Below are 19,781 nucleotides of genomic sequence, written 5' to 3'. Positions count from 1 at the left end.
CTTGGTAGAGTATCACTGGTTTAGCCCTGAGGGCTATTTCATATTGAGATGTCTGATGTTTTAAAGGTTAAGTCTGGTAGTTTTTACAGAAAACGTTGGAAAAGTTAGTAGTCGAGTTGGATCATGTATGGGATTTTATCAGGTACACAGAGTTCATAGCAGGCTTACTACGGGTCTAGGCGGCCTTAAGCCGATCTGGATCCTAGTGCCGAGCACTTTGGGCCGTTACAGAGAGGTACCGGTTTCCGGGGTGTTACAGATGGTATCAGAGCATAGGGTCCTCAACAGTACGGTGTGTGAGCATGTTTGTTCAAGGATTAGAGATCCCACATCGGAAAGAGGTTGATTGAATCATAGAAAGGCAAGCACAAGAAGTAAAATCATGTCCACTAGGTTGTTAAGTTTTGTTTTGCATGCTGATATGAAATGCCATGATGTATGCTATGCATGTATCTGTTCTATGTTCATGTGTCTTTCATATGAACGATATGTGTGCTAATGTTTGTCTATTGGTGTTTTGTGTTTTCAGAAGAGCTAAGATGAGTGGAATTAGTCCTCAGATTGATTCAGATCCGTCTGAAGGGTCTTTTGATGAAAGCAGGGAAGGAATGGATCTAGGGAGAGTATCTGGAGATAGGAAAGAGATGGAAGTGGATGTGCAAAAAAGGGATATAGGTGTACAGGTGAAGTTGGATGAAAGGTCTTCAGAAACTGCCCAGACCAAGGAGTCTAAGATGTCAGGTATAGGAGAAAATGATCCCTCCACTTCGAGTACAGCTACTTGGAAAGGAGTGAAGTGGGGAAGAAAGAAAAAAGTTAGAGGCCTTAAAGGGTCAAAGAAAAAGGAGTTCTGGAATAGGATAAACCCTAGGTTGTATAGTGATGCTGGTCCGAGTTCTGGTATAGGTAGACCAAAATGTTTGAGGTGTGGACGGTTGCATCAGGGAGTCTTTCGTGTAGGGATAGCAGGATGTTATAGGTGTGGTCAGGAAGGGCATATGATACGTAAGTGTCCTGTTGCGCCTTGGATAGTTCCGTCCCAGCGGACATTTTCTGGTAGAGCTGTTCAGCAGGAGGCAGCCACATTTGACACAGAGGTGCCAGGTATGCTTATGTTTTTGCGTAGTCTGCTGTCTATATGTTGTGAGATTCGTAAAGGAAAACAGAATTAGATGATCAGAGTAGCAAGTAAGAAATAGGAAGTCTGAGGAAAGGGAATAGCTAGAGTTGCTATGAGATGTGGTAACCTTGAGTTGTTACTTGTAGTTATAGTAAGAATGATCTTTTCACCTCATAGTTTCGAGTAAAAGAAAGAGAAAAGAAGAAAGACTAAGGTTAGAAAGAGAATAGAGTGAGTCTGTGTAACAGCCCGGAAATCCGGACCGCTACCGGCGCTAGGATCCAGATCGGCGTAAGGCCGCCGGGACCCGTAGCAAGCCTGACATATATCCTGTAAACCTGTAAATCCCATACATGATCAACAAAACTCATAAACCTGTAAACATTCTCATATAACAACCAAGCTCAACCTGTACATAAACATAAACATATCATAAACCTCCACTGGAGTCCTCATCAAATGCTCCAATGGGGTAACTCATCATACATAAGCTTGGTTGAAACATAACCTCATATCTCATATCATAAAGACCATGTACATACAAGTGGGATTAACAATCTGTATTGGTCAAGCACAACTCTATCCTCAATATTCAAATTACATAATCATAACTTAAAACTCTTTTACATTACATCATAATACAATTGTCATGTCCACAATCTAACTATTACATAACATTGCTTCATACCATGGCTAACCTCCTGGTCTACCCTGTACCTGCACATCTGGGGTTAGGGGAGAGGGGTGAGCTATAAAGCCCAGTGAGCAGAATAGAGAAAACATATGTTAAAATATTTCATGCTTCCATGAAATGCAACACATCACAAACATATCACATAAGGATGGTATCGTCACCCATAGTCCTCAACATAGTCCAATCGTGCCAGGGGCGTAGAATGGGCCTCACTGGTCTTCCTCTTACATACATAACATAACATAACATTCCAATATGCCAGGGGCGTAGAATGGGCCTCACTGGTCTTTCTCTTAACATAGTCCAGGGGCGTAGAATGGGCCTCACTGGCAATCCATACCGTATCATCATTATATCATACCATAGGAGGACTAGAGGATCATCCAATAGCCAATCCGCATCCACATCATATTATGCAGTGCAACATATTCGTGAATACTAATGCAAACAACCTAGAATATCACATGGCATATATGATGCATGAACATGCTCCAAAAAGTTATATTTCATTTGATTAAAAACTTAAGGTTCATTCCACTCACCTCTTAGCTGAAGCTCAACAGACTCTGAAGCAGCTATCTCACTGCTGGGGTCCCTGATTTCTCGGGTCCGAACCTACACAGGTGGACTCAAATGAGGGACCGAACATACATAAACATGACTCTTAAATACTCCCCAAAAACCCCCTAGAACATCATGAAAACATCACATAGAAATATGCATGAAATGGCTGAACAGTGCACTTTCGGCGGCACCTTCGGCGGCCGAAAGTCCCGGACAGAGACGAAAGTCTCTTTTCGGGGGCAACTTCGGTAGCCGAATGCTGCCTCCACAAAAGAGGGTTCGGCGGCCGAAAGTCACTTCGGCGGCCGAACCTGAGCTTCTCCCGAAGGGCAGAAACTCAGCTCCTCTATGCACATTTTGCCTCCCACGCTCAAATCATGTAAAAACTAGTTCTAAAACATGCATACCTCACATACATTACACCTAGGGGTCTCAAACTATCATATACCCCAACTACAACACTTCAAACACACAAAAACAAGCTACATTGTTCATCAAAGCATCAAAACCCATAAACTCAACATATACCCTAACATGCATTTCTACCCGTAGATCTTGCATAAAACTTATTTAAAACACATAAGGAGCTTAAGATCGGCTCCTACCTCTTGAAGATCGAGAGGGAGACGACCTAAACTTGGAGATCCACGAAAATGAGCTCCTGAGTTCCCAAAGCTCCAAAGCTTGTTTCAAAAGCTTAAATCTTCAAAACCAAGGGAAAACAAGTGAAAATCTTGAAAGATTTAGAGGAAGAACATCAAAAATGGGTGAGGGGCGGCGGAAAGCTCACCTTGGCCGAAAATGGGGAAAAGCTCGCCCGTTTTCGGCTAAGGGACCCTTTTATAGTGGCTGGCCAGACCACGTTCGGGGGCCGAATGTGCCTCCGCATGCATGCCATGTTCGGCGGCCGAACATGAGGTTCGGCGGCCGAACCTGGACTTCCCTCACTCATGCTTTCGGGGGCCTAACGTGCCTCCAAAACGCATGCATGTTCGGCGGCCGAACTTGCCTTTCGGCGGCCGAACCTGAGTTTTCCTCCCATGCTATTTTCATGTAAAAACTCATTTTCTTTTATACTTAAAACATTAAAATACATGAAAACATTTTATAAAACGTGTTCTTACCCTTCTAGAGATTTCCGACGTTCGAGATCCCACCGGACGGTAGGGATTTCGATACCGGAGTCTAGCCGGGTATTACATTCTCCCCCCCTTAAGAACATTCGTCCCCGAATGTTCCTCGACTAGTACATAGCATAACAAACATCATAACATACATACATACATATAAAACACATAGGGACTAACCTTAAAAGAGGTGGGGATATTGCTGGAGCATAGACTCCCGTGTCTCCCAAGTGCATTCTTCTATGTTGTGGTGGTTCCAAAGGACTTTCACCATTGGGATTTCCTTGTTTCTCAACTTTCTGATCTGAGTGTCAAGAATCCGCACTGGCTACTCTACATAGGTGAGATCCTCTTGGATCTCTACATCAGGCTCACTAAGAACCTTGCTCGGATCTGACACATACTTTCTTAACATGGAAACATGGAAAACCGAATGGATTCTTTCCATAGATGTAGGCAAGTCCAGCTTGTACGATACACTCCCAATCTTTTGCAAGACTTCGAAGGGTCCGATGTACCGTGGAGCTAGCTTACCCTTTTTACCAAACTGAACCACCCCTTTCATTGGAGACACCTTGAGCAATACTAGATCCCCCTCCTGAAACTCTAACTGTCTCCTGCGGACGTCTGCATAACTCTTCTGTCTGCTTGCAGCAGTCTTGATTCTCTCTCTGATGATGGGTACCACCCTGCTGGTGATCTCAACTAACTCAGGCCCTGCTAAGGCCTTTTCTCCAACTTCTTCCCAGCAAACAGGTGACCTGCACTTCCTTCCATATAAAGCTTCATATGGAGCCATCCCGATGCTAGCATGATGACTGTTATTGTAGGCAAACTCCACCAAAGGTAGATGCTGCCTCTAAGAACCGCCAAAGTCCAGCACACACATTCTTAGCATATCTTCTATGGTCTGGATGGTCCTCTCTGACTGTCCGTCTGTCTGTGGATGGAAGGCAGTGCTAAAATCCAGCCTGGTACCCATGGCATCCTGCAGACTCCGCCAAAACCTGGAGGTGAACTGGGGCCCTCTATCTGACACTATAGAAACGGGAACCCCATGCAGTCTGACAATCTCGTTTACATACACCTGCGCTAACTTGTCCACAGAATAGCCACTCCTGACAGGGATGAAGTGAGCAGATTTGGTGAGTCTGTCCACAATCACCCATATGGAGTCCAATCTGTTGGACGCTGCCGGTAACCCCACTACGAAGTCCATAGCTATATTCTCCCATTTCCACTCTGGAATAGGTAGCGGGTTAAGCATTCCAGCCGGCTTCTGATGTTCCAGCTTCACCCTTTGACATACTTCGCAGGCGGACACAAACTGTGCCACTTCTTTCTTCATCGCTGGCCACCAATAAACCTTCTTTAAATCTTGATACATCTTGGTGGCTCCGGGGTGAACGCTGTATCTTGCATTATGAGCTTCTCTCATAATGTCTCCCTTAAGCCCTATGTCATCTGGTACACATAATCTGCTCCCATAGCGGAGGATCCCCTTACTGTCAAATCTGAACTCATTATCTTTGCCCGACTGAACAGTCCTGGCAATCTTCACTAACTCTGGGTCCTCATGCTGTTTCTGAGCCACCTGTTCCAGAAACACGGGTATCACCTTCATCTGTGCAATCAAAGTACCTGTACCAGACAACTCCAACTGTAGACCTTCATTCATGAGCTCGTAAAACTCCTTCACCACCGGTCTTCTCTCCGCCGTGATGTGGGATAAACTGCCTAGTGACTTCCGGCTTAGGGCGTCTGCCACAACATTCGCCTTACCCGGATGGTACTGGATTCTGCAATCATAGTCACTGAGCAGCTCCACCCACCTCCTCTGTCTCAAATTCAGTTCTCTCTGGCTCAAGATGTGCTGCAGGCTCTTATGATCAGTAAAGATCTCACATTTTACCCCATAGAGGTAATGCCTTCACATCTTGAGTGCAAAGATGACTGCTGCCATCTCAAGATCGTGTGTGGGGTAATTCAACTCATGCCTCTTCAGCTGTCTAGAAGCATAAGCGATCACCTTGCCATTCTGCATCAACACACAACCCAAACCTACTCTGGATGCATCACAGAACACTGTGAAGTCCTCATTGCTAGTTGGCAGGGCTAACACTGGTGCTGAAGTCAACCTTTTCTTAAGCTCCTCGAAACTCTCTTCACACTGGTCGGTCCACAGAAACTTCTGGTTCTTCCTGGTCAATCTGGTTAGAGGAGCTGCAATCTTTGAGAAGTCCTGAACGAACCTCCTGTAATAACCAGCCAAACCCAAGAAACTTCTGATCTCAGTCACTGTGGTGGGTCTAGGCCAGTTAGTCACAGCCTCCACTTTCTTGGGGTCTACCTCTATTCCATTCTCTGACACTACATGCCCCAAGAATGAGATGCTCCTCAATCAAAATTCACACTTGGAGAACTTGGCATACAAGCCATGTTCCCTCAAGGTCTGCAGAACTATCCTCAGATGATGGGCATGCTCCTCTGCATTTCTGGAATACACTAAGATATCATCTATGAAGACAATAACAAAGTGGTCCAGGTACTGTCTAAACACTCTGTTCATGAGGTCCATGAATGCTGCAGGGGCGTTGGTTAACCCGAACGGCATCACCAGGAACTCAAAATGCCCATATCTGGTCCTGAAAGCTGTCTTCGGCACATCTTCATCCCTTATCCTTAGCTGATGGTACCCCGATCTTAGATCTATTTTGGAGAAACAACCCGCTCCGGCTAGCTGGTCGAATAGATCATCGATCCTTGGCAGAGGGTACCTATTCTTGGTAGTGACTTTGTTCAACTGCCTGTAGTTGATACAAAGTCTAAGGGATCCATCCTTCTTTCTTACAAACAGCACTGGAGCACCCCAGGGTGAGGTACTCGGTCGGATGAAGCCCTTGTCTACCAATTCTTGCAACTGCTCTTTCAATTCTTTCAACTCAGCTGGTGCCATCCTGTAGGGAGGGATAGAGATCGGTCTCGTTTCAGGCATTAACTCTATCTCGAACTCTATCTCGAACTCTATCTCCCTAGCAGGTGGTAAACCTGGAAGCTCGTCTGGGAACATGTCTAAGAACTCTCTGACCACTGGCACAGAGGCGGGCTCTCTAACCTGACTGTCTCGCTCTCTCACGTGAGCTAGAAAACCCTGACAACCCCTCCTGAGCAGCCTACGAGCCTGTAGGGCCGATATCATACCTCTAGGTGTACCCCTTTTGTCTCCTCTGAAGACGATTTCTAACCCATCCTGACATCTGAACTTAACTACCTTGTCCCTGCAGTCCAAGGTAGCACCATGGGTAGATAACCAGTCCATCCCTAGAATGACGTCAAAATCAATCAACTCTAGAACCACAAGGTCGGCGGACATGCATCTCCCCTCCACAAAAACTGGACTACATTGGCAGACTGACTCTGCCACTGACGGGTCACACTTGGGTCCACTGACCCATAGGGGACACTCTAACTCAGAGACCATCAACCCTAACCTCTGCACGGCTCTCGGAGCGATGAAAGAATGAGATGCACCAGGGTCCATCAATGCATACACATCAGAACAACCAATGATGAGATTACCTGCCACCACGGTGTTGGATGTGTTCGCCTCTTGCTGTGTCATTGTGAAGATCCTCGCTGGAGCTGACGGGCCTTCACCTCTGAAACCCGCTGAAGAGGAGGCTGCTCCTCTCCCTCTACCTCTGCCACTGGCTTGAGTTGGTGCTGGAGCTACTGGCTGAGCTACACTGCCTGAACCTGTCTGCTGGGACTGTGCCATAACAGCGGCTCTAGGACAATCCCGAGCCATATGTCCCTCTTGCCCACATCTGAAGCAGGCTCTGGACCCATATAGGCACACTCCCCTGTGTGGCTTACCACACTTCACACATGCTACATTGTCTGCTCCTGAGCTCGAGCCACTTCCTAATCCCAGACCTAACTTGATCTTGCTCCAGAACTTGTTCTTCTTCTGCTTCTTGGTGGTACTGCTCCACCTTTTACTACTTGAACTTAAAGAAGAAGGATCCACTTTTCCCCTACCTGGGGTTTTGGAACCGGAAGGCTGTGCTGCTGTCTGTTTGACATTTCCCTCGATGATAGCACTAGCCTCCATCCTCCTAGCCATATCCACTATGGCATGAAAACTCTCTCTATCTGCTGACTGCACCAAGGAGGAATACCTGGGATGGAGCTTCATGATATACCTTCTTGACTTCTTCTGATCTGTATCAAGGTTCTGCCCAGCAAATGGCAGCAACTCCATAAACCTGTCAGTATATTCATCTACACTCATGTCATCAGTTTGCCTCAACTGCTCGAATTCTATCATCTTCAATTCCCTTGAACTATCAGGGAAAGCCCATCCTGCAAACTCATTTGCGAAATCCTCCCATGGAAGACTGTCCACCCTCAGTTTGATGTAGTTCTTGAACCACTCACGGGCCTTCTTGCATTTTAGGGTGAACCCAGCCATCTGAATGGCTCTACTGTCATCCGCCCCTATCTCGTCTGTTATCACAAATGGGTCATCACCACTATCATATTGGGGAGCACCCAGCTTCATGTAGTCGGTCATCTTGACCTTGCTCCCTCTGGATGAGCTAGGGTTAGGAGGTTGAGTAACTGGGGCTGCTGGTTCTGTAGGTGGTGGAGGTGGTGCAACATTTTCTGAGGTAGGGTTTGCTGGATTTGGATAGTAGGGTGGAGGTGGATACATTGGGTACTGAGAGTACGGTGGGTAGTATGGTGGGTATGGCATCTGTGTGGGATAAGGGGTGAAACTAGGGTAATCCACCTCCCATCGAATACCCGGGATTTTGTGAGAAAGGTGGGTAATGAGGTGGCTGAACAAAACCCGAGGCCTGAGTGCCTCCTTGGGACTCTCCCATGCCTTCCTCTGACATACTCATCCCCAAACTGCCATCCCTCCTTTGCTCTACATCCATACTGTCCTCCACATCCACTGACATTCTCCCTTGTACTGTTCCCCTCACAGATCTGCTTCTGTCCAAATCCAAAGACCTTCTAGGGTCTCTCATTGCTCGGTCCCTGCTGGACCTGCTAGACATTGCCCTAGGCAATGCTGGAGGACGGGCGCTCATGCCCTCATCCTCAGGCGGCACTCCAGTCAATCTTGCAGATCGACGAGTTCCTCTCATCCTGTCTTCTGGAAAACCACACATAGCACAAACATCAGCATCATATGGTTCATGTGGGCACACATGAATCCTCATCACAAACATCACATAGCATAGCATATCATTTATGCACATGTATATAATCATGGCATACCACATCATCATGTAAGACAGGACTCCACATCCTATCCTAGTGGACATGACCTTTTCTATTGTGCTTGACCTGCTATAACCTCTATGAGCCCGACACTCTAGGTCCTACCATATGAACCTAGGGCTCTGATACCATTCTGTAACAGCCCGGAAATCCGGACCGCTACCGGCGCTAGGATCCAGATCGGCGTAAGGCCGCCGGGACCCGTAGCAAGCCTGACATATATCCTGTAAACCTGTAAATCCCATACATGATCAACAAAACTCATAAACCTGTAAACATTCTCATATAACAACCAAGCTCAACCTGTACATAAACATAAACATATCATAAACCTCCACTGGAGTCCTCATCAAATGCTCCAATGGGGTAACTCATCATACATAAGCTTGGTTGAAACATAACCTCATATCTCATATCATAAAGACCATGTACATACAAGTGGGATTAACAATCTGTATTGGTCAAGCACAACTCTATCCTCAATATTCAAATTACATAATCATAACTTAAAACTCTTTTACATTACATCATAATACAATTGTCATGTCCACAATCTAACTATTACATAACATTGCTTCATACCATGGCTAACCTCCTGGTCTACCCTGTACCTGCACATCTGGGGTTAGGGGAGAGGGGTGAGCTATAAAGCCCAGTGAGCAGAATAGAGAAAACATATGTTAAAATATTTCATGCTTCCATGAAATGCAACACATCACAAACATATCACATAAGGATGGTATCGTCACCCATAGTCCTCAACATAGTCCAATCGTGCCAGGGGCGTAGAATGGGCCTCACTGGTCTTCCTCTTACATACATAACATAACATAACATTCCAATATGCCAGGGGCGTAGAATGGGCCTCACTGGTCTTTCTCTTAACATAGTCCAGGGGCGTAGAATGGGCCTCACTGGCAATCCATACCGTATCATCATCATATCATACCATAGGAGGACTAGAGGATCATCCAATAGCCAATCCGCATCCACATCATATTATGCAGTGCAACATATTCGTGAATACTAATGCAAACAACCTAGAATATCACATGGCATATATGATGCATGAACATGCTCCAAAAAGTTATATTTCATTTGATTAAAAACTTAAGGTTCATTCCACTCACCTCTTAGCTGAAGCTCAACAGACTCTGAAGCAGCTATCTCACTGCTGGGGTCCCTGATTTCTCGGGTCCGAACCTACACAGGTGGACTCAAATGAGGGACCGAACATACATAAACATGACTCTTAAATACTCCCCAAAAACCCCCTAGAACATCATGAAAACATCACATAGAAATATGCATGAAATGGCTGAACAGTGCACTTTCGGCGGCACCTTCGGCGGCCGAAAGTCCTGGACAGATCCGAAAGTCAGGCACTTTCGGCGGCACCTTCGGCGGCCGAAAGTCCCGGACAGAGACGAAAGTCTCTTTTCGGGGGCAACTTCGGCAGCCGAATGCTGCCTCCACAAAAGAGGGTTCGGCGGCCGAAAGTCACTTCGGCGGCCGAACCTGAGCTTCTCCCGAAGGGCAGAAACTCAGCTCCTCTATGCACATTTTGCCTCCCACGCTCAAATCATGTAAAAACTAGTTCTAAAACATGCATACCTCACATACATTACACCTAGGGGTCTCAAACTATCATATACCCCAACTACAACACTTCAAACACACAAAAACAAGCTACATTGTTCATCAAAGCATCAAAACCCATAAACTCAACATATACCCTAACATGCATTTCTACCCGTAGATCTTGCATAAAACTTATTTAAAACACATAAGGAGCTTAAGATCGGCTCCTACCTCTTGAAGATCGAGAGGGAGACGACCTAAACTTGGAGATCCACGAAAATGAGCTCCTGAGTTCCCAAAGCTCCAAAGCTTGTTTCAAAAGCTTAAATCTTCAAAACCAAGGGAAAACAAGTGAAAATCTTGAAAGATTTAGAGGAAGAACATCAAAAATGGGTGAGGGGCGGCGGAAAGCTCACCTTGGCCGAAAATGGGGAAAAGCTCGCCCGTTTTCGGCTAAGGGACCCTTTTATAGTGGCTGGCCAGACCACGTTCGGGGGCCGAATGTGCCTCCGCATGCATGCCATGTTCGGCGGCCGAACATGAGGTTCGGCGGCCGAACCTGGACTTCCCTCACTCATGCTTTCGGGGGCCTAACGTGCCTCCAAAACGCATGCATGTTCGGCGGCCGAACTTGCCTTTCGGCGGCCGAACCTGAGTTTTCCTCCCATGCTATTTTCATGTAAAAACTCATTTTCTTTTATACTTAAAACATTAAAATACATGAAAACATTTTATAAAACGTGTTCTTACCCTTCTAGAGATTTTCGACGTTCGAGATCCCACCGGACGGTAGGGATTTCGATACCGGAGTCTAGCCGGGTATTACAGTCTGGGAATAGGTGGTAGTTGAGGCAGAGAAAGTGCCAGTCTTTTCTTTCGTAAATTCCCGTGGGAAGTTCCGTTAGCTTTGGCTTGGATCTTCACCCTGATTCTATAGGAGGCTATCACATCGAACACGATGACGTCAGGTATGTTCACTGGAAGTGTTTGGATGCAGATGCTATTTGGTTTGGACCCTAGTGTTTTGCCTTCCTTTCTGTTTGTGAGCTTTTGATAGGGTGGGTTTGATGACTTCTGGGCATGAGAGGGTTTTCTTTGGGTTAGACCCGAGTGTGATCCATCTGTGGCAGAGTCAGTCTGTCGGTTCAGTTCAGAGTATGTTCAGAGTAGTGGATGCAATCCAGCTGACCTTATGGTTCTAGGGGTGACTGACATCATGTCAACCTAGGGCGGATTGGCTAGCTACTCATGGTACTACCTGTGTCTACAGAGACAAGGTAGGAGAGTTCAGAGTATAGAGGCTAGGATGGATCAGAGTTAGTCCTTTGAGAGGACAGAGTATAGGGATGCCTAGAAGTTGGTGTCAGCCCCGCAAGCTCATCGTTTTGCAGGAAAGGTTGCTAGAGGGTTCTCGCTCTTGTGAGCAAGGTTTGCAATCAGGTCAGGGAATCAGCCTCAAGTGCCTGTTTCCAGTATGGAGGCTTAGTAGCTAAGGGGTTTTATCTGACTTAGTACCTCACACTGGAATGTTCCAGAGTTGTGATGGGAAACGAAGGATGAATTCTTGAGTTTTTATAGTACCTGTCAATGGTGACTAAGTATGTCTAGTTAAGAGTGATCTAGAAAGAACAGCGAGTAAAGATTGATTGTGGTTTTCCTAGGTAAAACCTAGATTTGAGTTTTATCTATTGAGCGTCTGTTGAGCGTTAGAATGTGAAAGTTAGAAAAGAGATTAGTATAGAAAGGATAAAGAGAACAAAAGAGTAAGGATCAGAGTTGCGCAGCGGAAGCTATAAAGTTCAGGAATAGAGTCCGTTCTCGATTGTTTATTGTTTGTTTTTAACATTCGAGGACGAATGTTTTTAAAGGGGGGGAAGATTGTAATACCCGGCTCGATCAGGCATCAGAATTCTTACCGTTCGGTGGAATTCGAGGATGTCGGAGTTGGCTAGAAGGGTAAGAAAATGGTTTTCTAAAATGTTTTTAAGTTTTTATAGGTGTTGAATGAGTTTTGGATTGAGTTTTGAAGAGAAAGGACTATGGGGACTTTTGCCATGTTCGGCCGCCGAAGGCAATGTTCGGCCGCCGAAAGTGCTTAGATTCGGCTTCCGAAGGTCATGTTCGGCCCCCGAACATTGCATGGTTTTGCATGCAGGTTTGGCAGCCGAAGGTGAGTCGGCCAGCCCTCTTTGTCAACGCCTCCAGTCGGTGAAATGGATGGATTTTTGTTCCTTTCACTTCTTGAGGTGAGGCCACGTCCTCCATGAGTCACTTGTTTTGTTTTTATCATCTTGTTAAGTTTTTATTGGGTTGGTTGTGAAGGGTTTAAGGGAAAAGAGAGGTTTGGTAGTTTGGAGAAGGTGAAGGGAAGGTGGTGCTTATCCTTAGGGTCAGGTTGATCAGCTTCTGTTTTCAGGAGGTAAGGGCAGTTTTTTTAACTTGTTTTAATGAGTTATACTAGCTTTTAAAGAGGGTAAGGGTAGAGTTGCATGTATAGGGTTTAAGTTTAGTTTTTGATGCGTGATGCATGAAAGCTTGTCTATGTGTTATGTTTGTTGTTTTGTTGGGGTTGTAAGTTAGTTTTGGACCCCTTTGTTCATATACTTGAGTATATGTGTGTTGAGGAGTGGAGTTATGCATGTTTTGGGTGTTGGAATGGATTGAGGAGCTTGGTGGTGCCCGAAGCTGAGTTCTGGATGAACTCAGGTTCGGCAGCCGAAGGAGCATTCGGCCGCCGAACCTCTTGCATGGTGGCTTAGGCTGCCACAGCTTGCCCCCGAGTGTGTTAAGGTTCGGCTCTGTTTAGGAGGTTCGGCCGCCGAAGGTGCTGCCGAAGGTTAGAGACTTTCATCTCTGGAGTGTGTTGTGGCCCCCGAACCTTGCCCCCGAAAGGGTTCGGCAGCCGAAAGTGGAGATTCGGCCGCCGAAAGTATGCGAGTTTCGGCTCTGGACAAGGCATTCGGCCGCCGAACCTGCTACCGAATGTGTTCTGTCTAACCTTTCTTTTGCATGCGTTATGTGATTATTCGAAGAGCTTGTTAAGGGGTTTTGGGAAGTTGTTTAAGAATTGATAAGAGTATGTTAGACACCTCATTCGAGTCCATTTGTGTAGGATTGGACCCGAGAGATCGAGGAGGTCACCAGTGGTAGGTGTTGCTGAGTCAGGTCTGTGTTCTGCTAGAGGAGCAGAGGTGAGCAGAACTAAACTTAATCTTTTATACTGAGAAAATGGAATGCTTTAGCATAGTTCATGCATCATGGATACCATGTTATGTATTAGGGTGATTGCATTAGAATCACGAATATGGTGCATTGCATTATTTACTGATAGTGGGGATTGGACCAAGGCGACATCAATAGCCCACGATCTGTCATGGCAGTGAAAATCCTGTGTGAGTTCCTTTGGGAATCGGATGCCGACAGAGGGAGTTTTGAGGTCATGTCTAATCCGAGATGTGAAATGTTTGTGTTGTGCCACATTCATGTAAGTGTGTATTAATGAACTCTTTTTCAGTGTTTCTACTCACTGGGCTTTAGAAGCTCATCCCTTTCCCTTAATCCCAGTTTTGCAGGTTCAGTATAGCAGGGAAGTCAGCAACAGCAGAGTGTTGATTAGACGACTGCATGTGTAATAGCTTAGTGTGGACATGATGTAAATTCAAGAGATATATGTAAAGGCATGTAATAGATAGTAAGTTCGTATGATATGGTTTAGAATGTGCTTTGCCTAGTGTGTGTTGATCCCTAGTGTTTGCATGTATCCTGTTTTATGTTTCTTGATGAGAAATGAGTCAAAACAGACTTAATAGATGTTATGTTTCGAAAACCCAGTGAATTATAACTGTGCGGGAAGACAGGGTTTAATTCCCTTGACCCAAGACCAGTGCAGAGGGAAGACCAGGTTTGATTCATGTGACTCTATGGTAGCCAAGGTTAACTTATGATATGCTGACCCTACAGAGTGGGTTCTATGACACAGCGCATAGTGCATGGAGGTTACTTGGTAGAGTATCACTGGTTTAGCCCTAAGGGCTATTTCAGATTGAGATGTCTGATGTTTTAAAGGTTAAGTCTGGTAGTTTTTACAGAAAACGTTGGAAAAGTTAGTAGTCGAGTTGGATCATGTATGGGATTTTATCAGGTACACAAAGTTCATAGCAGGCTTACTACGGGTCTAGGCGGCCTTAAGCCGATCTGGATCCTAGTGCCGAGCACTTTGGGCCGTTACAGAGAGGTACCGGTTTCCGGGGTGTTACAGTATGTTATGTGATGCTCATGTATGTTTATATGATGCTATGTTGAATGTTTAGGCTAGGTTATGCATGTGGGAGAGTGTATGCATGAGTGGGAAAGAGCAAGTGAGATTTTGAATAGTTTTGTTGGTTTTGGCTTATGTGGGTCATAAGCCATTTAAGAATGCTTTTTGATGTTCTTTGTTGGAGTTTAAGCTTGTTTAAACTCCTTTGTGCATGGTTGAGGGTTTATGCATGTTTTGGTAAGGTTGGGTGCTTGTTTTGGGGTGTTTGGAAGGTTTGGGAGGCTTGAATGCATGAGAAGCTGAGTTCTGCCCTTCTGGGAAGAACTCAGGTTCGGCCGCCGAAAGTAGCTTCGGCCGCCGAACCTGCCTTTGGATGCATGGATTGGCCGCCTAACCTTGCCCCCGAAAGCTGAGTTTTGGCTTGAAAGCAGACTTTCGGCCGCCGAAGGAAGGATTCGGCCGCCGAAAGTGCCTGACTTTCGTCTCTGGAGTGGGACTTTCGGCTGTCGAAGGTGCCGCCGAAAGTGCCCGAGTTTCGTCTCTGGAGAGAGGGTTCGGCCGCCGAAGGTGCTGCCGAAAGTGCCCTGTCCAGCCTTTTCAAAGTTGTTTTCTATGCATGTTTAAGTGATGTTTTAGAGGGTTTTTGGGGAGTTGTTTATGAGTTGTTTAGAGTGTGTTGGCACCTCATTCGAGTCCACCTGTGTAGGATCGGACCCGAGGGATCGAGGAGGCCATCAGTGTTAGCAGTTACAGAGTCGGTCCAGCGTCTGTCAGAGGTGAGTAGAACTAAACTTAATCTTTATTTTATGAAATCAAATGCCTAAAGCATGCTCATGCATCATGTTTATATGTAATAGGTTGATTGCACTAGTTACACGAATATGAAGCATTGCATTATTTATTGTTGATGGAGATTGGACCAAGGACGACCCCACTAGCCCTAGAGATGTTGTGAGACCTGGCCGGGCCAGGCATACATATACAGTTGTTGTAAGACCTGGCCGGGCCAGGCATACGAAGGTTGTGAGACCCGGCCGGGCCGGGCATACTGAGACTGGAAGGGATGTTTTGGGGTTATGTCCAATCTGTGATATGATTTGTTTGTGCTGTGACGCATTTCATGAAAGCATGTAATTAATGAACTGTTTTCTTTGTTTCTACTCACTGGGCTTTTTAGCTCACCCCTCTCCCCTAACCCCAGTGTTGCAGGTTTGAGGTTGATTGGGAAGTCTCAAGAGTAAAGGTTTTGCTTATGTAATAGTATTAGCTTAGTACTTTTAGTGTGGACATGTATTATAAATTGATATAATGTATTGTAAGATAATGAAATGTAATGTAATACAAGTATAGTATAGTTATGTTTATGTATTAGTACTGTGCTTGGCCCTAAGGCTTGGTTAGTCCCTTTTTAGTACATGATGTATGTAATGTTATGTCAGATGTTGAGTTATGTTTGAACTAATCTTGTGGCATGTGTTGTTTACCACGCTATGGTAATGGATGAGGACCCTAGTGGAGGTCTTGTGTTGTGGTTTGATGCATGCACAGGTTAGGTTTGGTTCTTTGGATGTGACTCCGGCTTGATGTATGTTATGTAGACCCAGCTAGAGTTTTGATGAGGGCTCTAGTAGGGGGGTCCTTTTATGTTTTCAGTTATGTCGCATACAGGTCAAGTTCGGTTTGTACATCAGATGTTTGAGTTGTTATGTTAAAGTTTTGATCATGTATGGGATTTGACCAGGTGATAGGAGGTATGTTTGGCTTGCTACGGGTCCCGGCGGTCTTAAGCCGATTTGGATCCTAGCGCCGGTGGCGGTTCGGGCCGTTACGGTAGGGTATCGGTTTCCGGGTCGTTACATCATGCACCATGATATGCAATAGGTTGATTGCATTAGAATCCACAAAGATGTTGCATTGCATACTTATTTGTTGATGTGGGTGAATGCTGAATGATCCAATAGTTCCAGACAGGAAGTCCAGGACCCCATTCTACGGCCTGGCAAGGTATAGGAAAGTCCAGGTGCCCAATCTACGCCCTGGCAGGTATAGTGAAGATCAGGTGCCCAGTCTACGCCCTGGCAAATGGTAAGTACAGGTGTTATATACACATATACATATACAGTACAGGAAGACCAGGACCCCAGTCTACGGCCTGGCACGGAACATATACTGGAACTATGTGGTGACGGGTTTACCCTTGATGTGACTTGTCTGTGATATGATGCATTCCATGAGATCATGTTTTCATGACTTGTTTTACTGTTCTACTCACTAGGCTATAGAGCTCATCCCACTCCCTTAACCCCAGTTTTGCAGGTTCAGTGTACAGTGTACAGGGGAAGTCCAGTAGAGTACAGGAAGAGAGAAGAGTTTTGTAATAGAATATTATGGACATGTAATATTACAGAGATGTAACAGTTATGTATAAGTTAGATTGGTGCTTGACTTAGTTGTTTGTATTGTAAATCTTTAGTAGACATGGTCGGTTGATATACTATTTTACAAAGTATGTGAAAAACCAGGCTTAATAGGTATGAGTTAACCCATCTAGAGCTAGCTCTAGTCAGGGGTACAGAGTACAGAGATAGTGCATGCACAGGTTAAGCCTTGGTTGAGAAAAGAGTTTTTATTTTCACAGAAAATGTATGATCATGTATGAGATTTACAGGTACACAGAGAATATAGCAGGCTTGCTACGGGTTTTGGCGGCCTTAAGCCAACCTGAATCCTAGCGCCGGTGACGGTCCATTTTGGGGTCGTTACAGATTGGTATCAGAGCCCTAGGTTCCCATGATCGGACCTATAGAGAGAGTGTCGGGCTCATAAAGGTTAGAGGAAGTCAAGCACAATAGGAAAACATGTCCACTAGGATAGGATGTTGCGTCCTGTCTATTTGATGCCATGATATGCATGTGTATTCTGTGATGCTTAATTGCTGATGTGTTATGTTATGTGTTGTTTTCCAGAGTTAAGATGCGAGGAACTCGTCGATCAGCTCGATTGACTGGAGTCCCACCAGATAGTGAGAGAACAGCTGCTCATCCTCCTACATTGCCAAGGGCAAGGTCGCAAAGATCGAGCAGGGAAGGTACGTCAATAGACTCGAGAAGGTTTGTAGACGAGAGCAGAAGAGGTACAGTTAGAGGAGGAAGATCAGAGGAAATGAGGGAGGCTATGGAGATTGACTAGTCTATAGATGAAAGCATGAGTGTAGGCAAATCTGAAGAAGGTATGGGAGAGTCGCAGGGAGGCGCTCAGGCCTCAGGTTTTGATTATCCATCCTTTCCTCAGGACCCAGGGTATCCGATGGGAGGTATGTCGGAGTACTCTAGTTTTGTCCCATATCCTACTTACATGCCATATATGCCTTATTCTCACTATTACCCACCATATCCTATGTATCCACCTTCCCCTACCCATCCAAGTGCAGCACACCCAGAGCTAAATAACCCAGTACCTCCACCACCACAACCAGAACCAGTAGCCCCTGTTGGTGAAAGACAGCAACCTAGCTCATCTGGAGGAAAGGTGCAAATGACAGAGTACTTGAAATTGGATGCTCCTAAATTCAATCCAGGAGATGATCCATTTGAGTATCTTAGAACTGTGAAGATGATCACTGATGAGTTGGGAGCAGATGATAGTAGAGCCATAGAAATGGCAGGGTTTACACTTAAATGTAAGAAAGCTCGAGAATGGTTCAAGAATTATATGGCGCCCAGGGTGGACAGTATGTCATAGGGAGAGTTCGCCAATGAGTTTGTAGGGTGGGCTTTTCCTGACAGCTCCAGGGAGATGAAAGTAATAGAATTTGAGCAATTGCGGCAAACGGACGAGATGAGTGTTGATGAATTCACAGATAAGTTCCTGGATTTGCTTCAGTATGTGGGTCAAGCCTATAATACTGATCAAAAGAAGGCAAGCAGATATACTATGAGACTGCATCCCAGGTATTCTTCCTTGATTCTACCAGCAGAAAAGGAGAGTTTTCACTCTATAGTAGATGCAGCCAGGAAAATGGAAGCAAGTGCCAATATTCAGAGACAGTCAAAGGCACAGGCTTCGGGTTCTAAGGCCCCCAGTGCAGCAACTTCAGGTAGCAAAAGATGGGAAAAGGCAAAAGGAACAAAGAATAAGTTCTGGAATAAAGTCAAGTCTGGTCTGGGAATAGGTAGTGGCTCAAGCTCTGGCGCAAGCAGTCCAGTATGTAGGAGATGTGGGAGACCACACAAGGGAGCTTGTCAGTTGGGATCTTCAGCCTGTTATAGGTGTGGACAGGAAGGGCATTTTGCTAGGGATTGTCCTCAGGTGACTTTTGCACCATCCCAGCAGATGAGTTCAGGCAGTGTAGTACAGCCAGCAGCTCCAGCCATGCCTCAGAGTAGTGGCAGAGGTAGAGGGAGAGGGGCAGCCTCTACTTCAGCAGCAGGTTCCCGAGGTGGAAATCCAGTAGCCCCAGCACGGATTTTCACTGTGACACAAGAGGAGGCTAACATGTCGAACACAGTGGTGTCAGGTAATCTCATCATTGGGTGTTCAGATGTGTATGCTTTGATGGACCCCGGTGCTTCTCATTCCTTTATTGCTTCGAGAGCCATAGAGAGGTTGGGTTTGATGATTTCTGAGTTAGAGTATCCTCTCTGGGTCAGTGGACCCAAGTGTGACCCATCAGTGGCAGTGTCAGTCTGTCGTTTCAGTCCAGTGTTCATAAAGGGTAGATGCCTTCCAGCTGACCTTGTGGTTCTAGACTTGACAGATTTTGATGTCATTCTAGGGATGGATTGGTTATCTGCATATGGTGCGACCTTGGACTGTAGAGAGAAGGTAGTTAGTCTCAGAGATCAGGATGGGTCAGAGTGTGTCTTCAGAGGAGACAGGAGGGGTACACCCAGAGGTTTGATTTCAGCCCTTCAGGCTCGTCGTTTGCTTCGGAGGGGTTGTCAGGGGTTTCTAGCTCATGTGAGGGAGCTAGATAGTCAGGTTAGGGAACCAGCCGCAGTACCAGTAGTTCGAGAATTTCCCGATGTATTTCCAGACGACTTACCAGGACTACCACCTGATAGGGAGATAGAGTTTGAAATAGAATTGCTGCCTGGTACCAGACCTATCTCTATTCCTCCCTACAGGATGGCACCAGCAGAA

General features: G+C 45.7%; 1 protein-coding gene across 1 annotated transcript in view; it reads left to right on the top strand.

The window, feature by feature from the left end:
- Positions 1-539: 539 nt before the first annotated feature.
- LOC122723328 (histone-lysine N-methyltransferase 2D-like) overlaps positions 540-19,781 on the top strand; it is a 38,494-nt gene continuing 19,252 nt past the window's right edge. The window contains exon 1 of the mRNA XM_043955130.1: positions 540-796. Coding sequence (XP_043811065.1) covers positions 540-796 — 257 coding nt within the window. The remainder of the gene's footprint in view (positions 797-19,781) is intronic.

Source organism: Manihot esculenta, chromosome 3 (genome assembly GCF_001659605.2).
Source record: "Manihot esculenta cultivar AM560-2 chromosome 3, M.esculenta_v8, whole genome shotgun sequence".
Taxonomy (NCBI): domain Eukaryota; kingdom Viridiplantae; phylum Streptophyta; class Magnoliopsida; order Malpighiales; family Euphorbiaceae; genus Manihot; species Manihot esculenta.
Note: the sequence above shows the minus strand (reverse complement) of the source record. Positions and strands in the feature narration are given on the sequence as shown.